The following is a 12,132-nucleotide window of genomic DNA, read 5'->3' as shown; positions in this document are numbered from 1 at the left end:
TTAGGCAGAGGGGGTGCAATTGTTCTTGTTTTAAAGTGGCGCCATCTATGGCCAAGAATTCGACTTCTGTCACAGCATACGTCGCACCCGCCAATAATAATATGTCACAATAATAATATGTCACATTATTGTTGTTATTTAAGCAGCGCACGGCATTCTTTGAAGGTGTTTATAAGTTTTGGGTAATTAACTCTTTCCGGCCTTATGTCTTTTCTCAGCCACCAAAGCTCGAGTTGCATGTCGGCTTATAGTTATTGCGAAGAACTATACTGGTTTTACAAAATATTCAAAATATTGTTTTGCTAATTAAAATTCAAAATATTGTTTTGTTTATTAAAATTCAAAATATTGCACAAAATTTAAAATATTATTTTACCAATTATGATTAGTTGTAATAGCTTTTTTCCTTCTTACAAAAAACCCAGTATTTACAATATTATTCTGAATTTTACTCGCCCAATAAAAATTAATTTCAACCTTTAACATACAAACTTAATACATTCTAGAAGGATGATTAAAAATTTCAATTTTATACATGGTTTTTTATAAAAACTGGAATAAATAAAATTTTTATTGTTTCTATCTATTGACGTTTGGAACTAAAGGTTTTATATTTACAAATCTTTTCTGAGAACCTTGGTGACTCGGAGGATAAAGCACTCGCCACCCTATGTAATGACCCAGGTTCGAATACTAGCATCGGCTGGTCCCGACCACTGGGCTGACATAAAATATCCTCAGTGGTAGATGGATCATGGGTTAAAATCCCCATGTCGTTAGGCAAATCATGGAATTTTCGCTGTTTCCATCTCCATGTAACGCAAATGCGGGTTAGTTCCAACAGAGAGTCCTTTACGAAGGCTAGTTCGTCCCGATGCAAGAGTTCCAGTATCCAGGAGTTCCCAATTGTCTTCTGAATTTGGTTCACAGTTACAATGCTACGGAATTGAACTTTCATAGTCGTCAACTCAGAATTGGATCGGCTGTTCAACAACGGTTTTAAATTAAATTTTTTTTTGACAAATATATTTAATTTCAAGTGGGAGAAAAAATGGGAATGCACTTAAAATTTATACTTTGTCCTGCCATCTATTTTTTAGGCCCTTACATTTATAATTACAAAAAAACAAGCACACGCAATACTAAGTTCAGATTCAGTTTCTCTTTTTGTCGTGTTCATTCTAAACAATTAAAAATTGTTTTACAAATCTTCTATTTTTAAAGATGTTGCACATATTTTCCCCTTAAACACATGTATTTTATTCCTTTCTCTTTTCGTTACTTTTATTCCAAGCAAAATTGGCAACAAAAATCTTAATAATACTCTAAATTTTACGACGTTGCATGTATTCTCTCTTTAAAACACATATATTTGATGCCCTCCTTTTTTTGTCACGTTCATTCTTATAACTAAATCTTAAAAATGTTCTATTTTAGAAGCCGCTACACATATTCACCCCTTAAACATAAAGTGTATTTTCTTTCCTTCCTTTTTCTCCGGCGTGCATTCTACACATTTTTCATTCAACGATAAATAACAATATCTAAAGTGACGAATGATGTATTAGCGAAAAAATTGTTTCCAACAATCAGAATAAACTACGAAAAAGTTCCAATTTATGGGAGTGTGAAGCCCTTTTCGCACGATTTGATGTATCATCCATTGTTTTGTTACTAGCAGTGACGTAATTGTGACGTCGGCCAGATAAACTCACTGGGAATAGAATTCTAAATCGTGTTTACATGTCTCCTCGTCCTTGTACTTAAGCGTCGGGAAGTTTTTTTTTCCCTTGGATCTCCCAATCTAGAACTTCAACAAATGAACTCCTGATCCAGATCTAATGAGACTTGGTGGGCATAACGAAGATATATTCGTTCGAGACAATAGAGATTGGAGCACTGGGAATTTTTCGGTCCTACCAAAGAGTTAAGAATAGAATTTCCTCCAATCTTTTATCGTTTGGTGAATGTAGGTGTTTTGTACTAAGAATTAACTTCTTTTTTTTTAATCATTAATTTCAAATAAATGGTTGCCGGCGAACTGGTAAACATTTCTGTGGAATTTCGTAAGTTATTATCGTAGATATTTCTTTTAATAGCAGCGAAAATTTCTTAGTGTGTTTTTTATAAAATTAATCACAAACTTCCATCTACAAATTCTTGATGGGAAAGAGCCCAAATACTTATCCCCAAAATAAATCTTCATAAAATTTTCCCAACCACGTAGATTCATAAACATCTTATATAATCTCAACAATAATTTCCAACTGGTTTAGCATTTTTGCAACTTGAACAAATCACCAGTTTCGTAAATTATCGTAGTTATTAATAATAACGGTTAAACTTTTTCGGTAAGTTTTTTTGGAAAGATTTATTTCAGATCGTTCCAACAATTTTATTAAAAAAATTTCCATCTTTAATTTTTTGATGGAAAAGTGTTGGAATAAAAGAACTCTTTGTAAACTTTCAACCACGTAGATTCATAAACATCTTATATAATTCCAACATTAATTTCAAATCAGTTTAGTATTTTTGCAACTTGAACAAATCACCAGTTTCGTAAATTATCGTAGTTATTAATAATAACGGTTAAACTTTTTCGGTAAGTTTTTTTGGAAAGATTTATTTCAGATCGTTCCAACAATTTTATTAAAAAAATTTCCATCTTTAATTTTTTGATGGAAAAGTGTTGGAATAAAAGAACTCTTTGTAAACTTTCAACCACGTAGATTCATAAACATCTTATATAATTCCAACATTAATTTCAAATCAGTTTAGTATTTTTGCAACTTGAACAAATCACCAGTTTCGTAAATTATCGTAGTTATTAATAATAACGGTTAAACTTTTTCGGTAAGTTTTTTTGGAAAGATTTATTTCAGATCGTTCCAACAATTTTATTAAAAAAATTTCCATCTTTAATTTTTTGATGGAAAAGTGTTGGAATAAAAGAACTCTTTGTAAACTTTCAACCACGTAGATTCATAAACATCTTATATAATTCCAACATTAATTTCAAATCAGTTTAGTATTTTTGCAACTTGAACAAATCACCAGTTTCGTAAATTATCGTAGTTATTAATAATAACGGTTAAATTTTTTCGGTAAGTTTTTTGGAAAGATTTATTTCAGATCGTTCCAACAATTTTATTAAAAAAATTTCCATCTTTAATTTTTTGATGGAAAAGTGTTGGAATAAAAAAAATCTTTGTAAACTTTCAACCACGTAGATTCATAAACATTTTATATAATCCCAACATTAATTTCAAATCAGTTTAGTATTTTGCCAACTTGAACAAATCACCAGTTTCGTAAATTATCGTAGTTATTAATAATAACGGTTAAATTTTTTCGGTAAGTTTTTTGGAAGATTTATTTCAGATCGTTCCGAAAATTTCATTAAAAAAATTTCCATCTTTAATTTTTTGATGGAAAAGTGTTGGAATAAAAAAAAATCTTTGTAAATTTTCAACCACGTAGATTCATAAACATCTTATATAATCCCAACATTAATTTAAAACTGGTTTAGCATTTTTGTAACTTGAACATATCATCAGTTTTTGGGAATTTCGTAAATTATCGTAGTTATTAATATTAGCTCTGAAATTTTTAGTAAGTATTTTGGAAGATTAATTTCAGATCGTTCCGACAATTTTTTTTTGAAAAAGTTTCCATCTATAATTTTTTGATGGAAAAAAAAGTCGGAATAAAAATAAATATATCTTTGTAAACTTTCAATAACATTGATACTCAGAATATTTTATTTAATCTCAACATTAATTTCAAGTAAATGGTTATATTTTTTGTTAACTTAGGAAAAGATCACCAATTTTTGGGAATTTCTTAAAATATCGTGGTTTTAAATAATAACGGTGAAATTTTTTCGTAAGTGTTTTGGAAGATTTATTTCAGATCGTTCCGACAATTTTACTGAAAAAATAGAAAAGAACTGGAATATTAAAAAATTTTTGTAAACTTTCAACAACGTAGATACTTAGACCATTTTATTTAATCCCAACATTAATTTCACATGAATTATTAATATTTTTGTAACTTGTAAATCGATCATCAATTAGGAAATTTTGTAAATTATCGTAGCTATTGATAATAACGTGGAAAAATTCTCGGTGAGTTTTTTGGAAGATTTATTATTACACCAATTTTAAGTTTTACCTTAAAATTCTTGATGGAAAAGTATGAAAATGCTTACCATGAAAATAATTTTTGTAAACTTTTATTCATTAAAATATTATTTAACTTTCTTTTATAATCATATCATTATCTAATATAGAATTTATATTACGTATAACAGAATTTTAAATTATGACCACCATAAATCATAAATTTCAATTCATTTTTTAAAAAATTAAATATCTAATCACCACTACTACCTTACTTAGGTCCAAAATTCATCGTTGGTGGTCATAACGATCCATTTCACCCTGTTCCATTTCTTCTTCTGTTTTATAAATTTCATTCTGCATTGTTTTCTCTTGCTCGTTTCTTACAATTCCGTATTTTATACAACCTTCATTAGATTCTGCTGACCATTTATTGCTCGGACTTCAACTCTGCTACCACAATCACATAAAATACTGCGAATTTTTCGCCTAAACAATTTTTTAAGCTTATCGGTAGATATATTAATATTTAAAAAAAACATCAACAAACATTAAAACTTTACTATCTATAAAAATAAATTTTTGAACAATTAAAATGAAATTTGACTTATATTGAATAACATTAGTGCATTCTTCTTATCGATATAATATCAAAAACATTGCACTATGAGTGAATTGTTTCCAAAGATTGATTCTAAAAAAACAAATTATTAGTAAACAGAAATAAACAAAACTAATTTTCAAACTGTAAAAAAGCAATTTTTTTGGAAGGTCTTACTTTTCTTAATTTTTAAAGTACTTGTTTTTATCTTTTCTTTTTGAAGAAAAAAACAAACAAAATAGCAGTTTTGGTGAGACTCACTCGAAAAACTCCAGTGCAGGACTCGTCCAGTTCTTGTGGACACCATCCGTTGAGTTGTCGAACAGTTTCTCCGTCTCATTGTATCCGCCGCGGCACAGGTCGGTGTTCCATGCGTTTCCACATCTGACCCAGGGCAACTCTAATGTTAGAGAAGACACCATGAAGTAAATGGTCCAGCCAATGATCACGTTGTAGTAGAATGAAACATACCACGAGATCAAGACGGCGCAGAATCCTACGCCTACAAAAAATCAAAAGAGCACAAGATTAAGAAGAGCAAAAGCAAGACCAAAGAAGCATGCTTAAACCTGTGCTTACGGCGCTTAGTCAGATGAATTCTGGTTCACTTGTTATACCAAAAAAAAAGCAAAAGGTTAAGTTGGGCAGAAATAAGACAAAAAGAATTTTAACACGTTGAATTCCACACTAATTTTACATGGCTTGCCGGTCTGACCAAAATGATTTTAGTGTATTCTATATTGTATTAATTTCTTCAAACCATTTCAGTATATATATATATATATATATATATATATATATATATATATATATATATATATATATATATATATATATATATATATATATATATATATATATATATATATATATATATATATATATATATATATATATATATATATATATATATATACATATATATATATATATATATATATATATATATATATATATATATATATAAATTTACTCGAATTATGTGTTTTGATAATCTTGGCTTCGGCGGTCACCGGTGAACCACGTGGTGCTACGAACAAATTCAGTGCCGGTCACCGTTGACCCCCATGGCATTCAACGTGTTAAATTGACCTGACACATGAGGAAAAAAGAAAGAAAAAATTAAACTGGACAGAAAAAAAGATTTAAAAGAAAACAATGCCAAAATAAACAAATTTAAGTCGATCATGCAGAAACAGGTCAAAAAATGACAAAGGCCAAGTTGAGTAAAAAAAAAAAAAACCAAAGCAAGTTTAATTTGAACAGAACAGAACAACAAAAAAAGGTTACGCTGGACAGAAGCAAGACAATAACAAGTTTAAGCTGAACAAAAACAGGACAAATAAATAAAAATAGACTAAGCATGGGAGAAACAAGACAAAAACAAATTTAAGTAGCAGAAATCGGACAAAAAAGAGAAAAAGAAAGGTCAAGCTGGGCGGAAACAAGACAAGAACAAGTTTAAGTTAAGAAACTAAACAAAAAAAATTTAAATTGGGCAGAAACAAGACAAAAAACAAGTTTATGTTCAGCAGAAACAGGACATAAAAAAAAGAAGAAAAAAACTAATTTAAGCAGAAACAAGAAAAAAGAAACAAAAAATTATGCCGTTCAAAAACAAGACAAAATTTAAAGATACTGATAAGTAATCTGAGGCACGTCATGTGAAATGATTTTCTTTTTATACTACATATGGTCAAAAACTATGGCTCTCGAACCACATGTGATATTTTTAATGCTCGAGGTGGCTTGTGGATTAAGTGCGGGCGTGCGAAGTGTTGGAGCAGAGTTTGCTGATCATTGTGCTATCCGCTTCCAGTGGCTTTCTGGTCTTCCCTTTTAAATGACTAGAATTTCAAGTATTACGAAATTTAAAATCGTACAGATAAATCTCAAGAGAATCTATTTGCCATGAAACTGTGGCAGTAATTTTATTTTAATTTCCTACTATCCAACCTGCTCGCATTTTCAGTTCTTTAATTAGATTTTAAAAAATAGGACCATGGTGACTCTGTTATTAAAAAAGGGTTACATCATTTAATATTTTAACATCATTCAGTATTTACATCAAGGTTCTTTCCATCCATTTTTCACCGTTTGCAATGTAAATTCTTTGCAACTAATTTTAAATTGACCCAAATTTTAACAAATCGTGGAAATTTTAAGAGATATTTATTTCGTTTCCATCTGCAGACCAGTGGAATTTGTGCTTGCGGTGATGCTGATGAAGATGCTGAACACATTCTTCTTCATTGTAGTCTGTATGCGAGTGCCCGAACGAATTTAAAGACTGATTTGAGACGTCCTTCTATTTGTTGGCCACCTGTCTTATCAGAACTGGTCAAAAGTATTGAAAGTCTTGCGGCCTTGCGGAATTTTGTTTTTAATGTAAATTTGTAAATTTTTCTTCTTTTTGTTTTCTACTTACAACTGTAAGCCTCATGCTATACTTTGTGGTGCATGAGGAGTTTTAAGTCGTTTAAATAAATAAAAAAAAAAATATTTACATCACTCAATATTTTAACCATTTGAAGCAGAATTTTATTAGACATATTTTTCATGATTTTTTCCATTATTTTGTGCTAATTTAGATCGAAATAAGTAAAAAATACTATATTTAGCGTTTTAATTATCTATGGTTATGAAATACGACATGAAACACCTATGTCTACTTCTGCGTTAAAGGTGAAATCTTCCACACACGGCTCACATTTTCAAATAATGATTTGCTTACTTTCAAATAATAATAATAACTTTCAAATAATAATTTCAAATATTAATAATAATTAATCAAATTTGCACTTATTTGCAGTAGTTCAGATCTAAGAGAAACAGTTATTCATCATTGAAATTTCTTCAACTTACAAAATAAATTATTGATAATTTTTTTAAATATGAATGAAAAAAAAATATTTCAAGCTACTTTTTTTTGGATTTTATATTTTATTAGAAATATAATTCCTATAATCTGACAGATTTTTTAAGTAACTATTAGAGTGTTTTATACAATTAAAAAAAGACCAAAATATATTTTTGCTATCAAAGAAAAAATATACATAAAAGGGTCACCGGTGACCCATCTGCATCAAAGGGTCAAGCAAAAAACATGTTAATTAGTTTTAAGAACACTTTTGAAGGATACCAAAATAAATTGGCACTTCTGGTGAAAAAAAGGCGCTTTTTCGTTAAAAATACTAAAAATATTACATTAGGCAAATGAAAGTTTCATTTGAGCATGCATTTTGAAGATTATGACACCCAGCAGGGCATTGAAAAAAAAATTTCGAGCTGGCTTCCATGCATTTTGGATTAGTATTTTTCCTCCTAGAAAATATTGTACGCTTTTTAATGTACATCCGCCTGTTCATTTAAATATTCATTTATAAGAATTAATTTGAATTTTAAGTTAGAACACTGCGGAGGAGGAAATTTCTTTTATTAATGATGGTAAAGTTGAGTTCAGCTGTTCCAATTAGTTTTACGTAATAACATGGTAACTTAGTTACTTTTTGAAAAGGAAGCTGCTTGTTAAATTTTTTTTCTGTTAATGAGAAACCAAAAGCGGTAATTTAAATAATACCAAATTTTCCTCGTTTTTTGTATCAAAATACTAAGAGTGAGAAGGTAATAAATGTCAAGGTCAGGACAATAAAACTGAACTGATGGCCATGGATTAGGTAATTTGCAGTTTTATGAACTGGCACATAATTTATACGGTAAAGGTTTACTTGATTAAAGTTTCTCCAGGGGGGATGCATATTTAAAGCGTAAACTTGATTTTAGAAATAATGCAAATTAGATACATATGACTATTTTTTTACCCTTAATGATTTTAAGACATGCTTAACGCAAAAATCTTAATTTTAAAATTTTTATAATTATTTTGTTGCAATGAAATAAAAAAATTTCTGAAATTTACTTTAAAAAATCTATTTATGTCATATTTATAATGAAAAACAAATCTTAATTTTTCTTCCTAATTACAATTATTAAATAGAAACCATTAATCTAATTACAACCATTAATTAGAACTTGACGACTACAATTTTTAAGGATCTGTAAACCTCGCAAAAGTAACCAATTTAGGCATTTTTTTTCCCTTTCGTATTGTATAAAGCCGTGCAACAAATGAGTAGTCAAAAACGTACCTAGTATTTTTTTAAAAAAAATTTAATAACTTTATATAGTAGGGGAGAGTGGGGTCAATTGTAACAGGGTACGATTGTAACAGAGCAAAAATTTCGAGTGTCGGGCTCTAGATTTGGTTCCTAGGTGGAGCACAAGGTGTATTTAATAAATCTACATGTACACCCCTACTGGCAACCATTTTTATGTACTTTTGAAAGAGTTACGTCACAAAAGATATTTTCAAGCTACGTAAATACTTTTTTTGGTATTAGATTATTATATTGTAACAAAGTAATTTTGTTTAAACAAATAAAAATTATTAACCGAATATGTAAGTGGACACCTTAATTAACATTTCAATGAAAAAGAATTAGTTTTGTTAATTAACTAGCAATGTTTTTAACAAATGAAGCTGAAATGGCGTCTTGGGGACGATTGTAACAATAAGTAAAGGCACGATTGTAACAGCTGAAAATAAATAATCTTATGTTTAAGAACCATTACTTAACTCTTTAAGAACCACCAATAGTTTCCTATATAATTTATATTATGTTGCATGTGCATTATTTAATTTGTCACCTTTCACAGCATAAATTAAAATTTTACACCCCTTACAGTTAAAAGTTTAACCCTTTAGGTCTCCGCTCATTATTATTTTTACTCCTAAAATATCACTGTTATTTTGATCAATAAAAAAATATATCACAACTGTGAAAATATGTATAATTAACTATGTTTTAGTTGAATTTATGAACTGTTACAATTGACCCCTTAAGTGGGGACAATTGTAACAAGTGCACGACTGTCAAAAATTGTTAATAACTAATATAATAACATTTAAAATCAGGTATTTATTTTTTTTCTAGTAGAGGATAGTCTACTTTACTCGTCTGTCAGTTAATACTAATAATATATTGGATTTTTTGTTAGTTAAAAATAGTTAAGTAAAAAATTTTACAATTGACCCCACTCTCCCCTACTAAATTTAGTATCAGCAGTAATTTCAGTTTACCATCGATTAAAATAATTAAATAAAAGAAAGAAAAAAATACCAAAATGTATGTTTTGCAAGTAGCTAAAGTGGAGAATATAATTCTATGCTTCTGTGTTGCATCAAACTGGAAAACACAGGACGCACCACTTTCGTACTAATTCAAATCGCCCATCGGAAATTACCACCACGTCCTTTGAAAGTGTTGCATCCGACGTTTTTAGGTGACAAAAATGAAATTGTTTTCTTCTTTTTAGTTTTGTGTCTGTTAGTTTGTTTATGTCGGAGAGGTGGTTGAAATTCCGAATGGTGATAAGCTCGCTATGGCAATAATATAGTTACAAATTCTGTTGCCAGCGATCAAAATATAATTTAAACGTGCATTGTCATCTAACACATAACACCAGACCAATTTTTAGCAATTTCGGTTGGTGATTAATTTTATTTCTCATTAGTGAGTGACCACAGTGCTGACGTAAAATATCCTCAGTCAGGCTAACCGTGGGAGGATTTCGTGGTCTTCCTCTCCATGTAACACAAATGTGAGTAAGTTCCATCAAAAAACTCCTCTACGAAGGCAAATTTCTCTCATTGATTGATCCAGGAGTTCCCTTGTCTTTTGGATCGGGTTCAAAATTGCAAGGCTTCGGAGTTGAACGTTAGTAGTCGTAAACCCAAAATTCAATGCTATCAATGCTCAAAATTAGGCTGTTCAATGACGATTATAAGTAAATATAAATTTTTCCATAGAATTTAAATGCTCTAGCTGGTAGGAAACACCACAAACTTTGACTATTTCCAATTAGCAATTTATTTGAAACAATGACAAATATGGTACGGTATTTCGGTTAATATAGTTAATATAGACTTAATAGTTAATATAGACTCTATAGTTAATATAGTTAATATAGACTATTAACTATAGACTCTATAGTTAATAGTTATATAGACTCTATAGTTAATATAGACTTTCGGTTAATATAGACTTAATTACCATGAAATGAAATTATTTGCAGCTAGTAGTTTAAACGAAACAATGACAAATTCAGCATTAGCAAATTTTAAAGAAGCAAATTATAAAAGTTATGAAAAAATGAAAAATACGATGGCAACCAAAGCTGACGTCGTCCAGAAGTCCTTAAAATGCAAAATCTTTTCTACCGAGAGAGCACGACAAATATCTAAATTTTGCTCTCTCTGTACCCCAAAAGTTTTGCAAGAAGCCTAGGAAGAGAGACATACAAAAACAAAATATAAAAGTAAAATACATAAATTAATTACAAAAGATTAATTAAAAACAAATTCCCTTGCCGAAATAAAAGCGCACTACACTCTGAAAATTCTTCTTTTCTCTCTTTCGGGACTTGAAAAACCTTTGCGGTATAGAGAGAACAAAATTTAGATATTTGTCGTGTTCTCATGATAGAAAAGGTTTTGTATTTTTGTGACTTCTGGGGCTGGTACCCCCTGACGACGTCAGCTTCCGTATGCCTGTTTTAGGCAGAAGGGTGCTATCGTTCTTGTTTTCCAGTGGCGCCATCTATGGCCAAGAACTAGACTTCTGCCACACCCATACGCCACGCCCGTTTAAAGGGCGGACCCATTCATGCATCCATTCATTCATCCACAGATCGTATTTTTGACCTGAATCAGAGAACGATCGATCTCAAATCCAGTACCCCCAGAGGTAGCTTCGGTTTTCATTATATTTTTCATAATTTTCATTGTTTTCTTTTTTAAAATTTGCTATTAGTTTATTAGTTAAATTGTAGAATTTCTGCTGCGTTGTTCCACTTTCCTTCGAAATTTTAGTTTTTAACTGTCTCTTTTTATTACATATTCTCTCTTTTTATTACATGTTTAGCATGGTATTTTCGGTTAACCATTATAAGACGTAATTAACACAAAACTCGACTATTTATTAGTTGAACTTAGACCAATTTGCTTAAACTTAAATGAGCTAAAAAGATCAATCGAATCTGTCTGGGAAGTAAATTTATCGATCGAATATTCGAAATAAACTTCTGGAACAACTTGAAGATCAACGTTCACAATTTGTCGAAGCGGTGAACGTAATCCTCGAGACAAATCCTCCGCCTTTAGGAATTAGTTGCGTTCTCAGGGCTATAGAGATTATTTGGCCAAGCATTTATTTAATGTTGGTTAGTAAAAGCTTTTGCAGAGCATTAAATTTTGATGTTAACGATGTTGGTGATGAAGGGAAGGGTTTTAGATTCTTTTTTTGGATACAACGTTGCCACCGAGTAACTTAAATTCTAGAGATTAGGGGA

General features: G+C 30.0%; 1 protein-coding gene across 4 annotated transcripts in view; it reads right to left on the bottom strand.

Annotated features, from left to right (window-relative positions):
- Positions 1-12,132, bottom strand: part of LOC107445150 (sodium-dependent dopamine transporter) — a 171,032-nt gene that overhangs the window by 34,627 nt on the left and 124,273 nt on the right. For all 4 annotated transcript variants that reach the window (XM_043053562.3, XM_043053561.3, XM_087160910.1 and 1 more), the window contains exon 5: positions 4,984-5,224. In XM_043053562.3, the coding sequence (XP_042909496.1) occupies positions 4,984-5,224 (241 nt within the window). The remainder of the gene's footprint in view (positions 1-4,983; positions 5,225-12,132) is intronic.

The sequence above is a fragment of the Parasteatoda tepidariorum genome, chromosome 4 (assembly GCF_982258835.1).
Source record: "Parasteatoda tepidariorum strain Cologne lab strain chromosome 4, Ptep-v5.0, whole genome shotgun sequence".
In the NCBI taxonomy this organism is placed as follows: Eukaryota; Metazoa; Arthropoda; class Arachnida; order Araneae; family Theridiidae; genus Parasteatoda; species Parasteatoda tepidariorum.
This window is presented reverse-complemented; position numbering and strand designations above follow the sequence as displayed.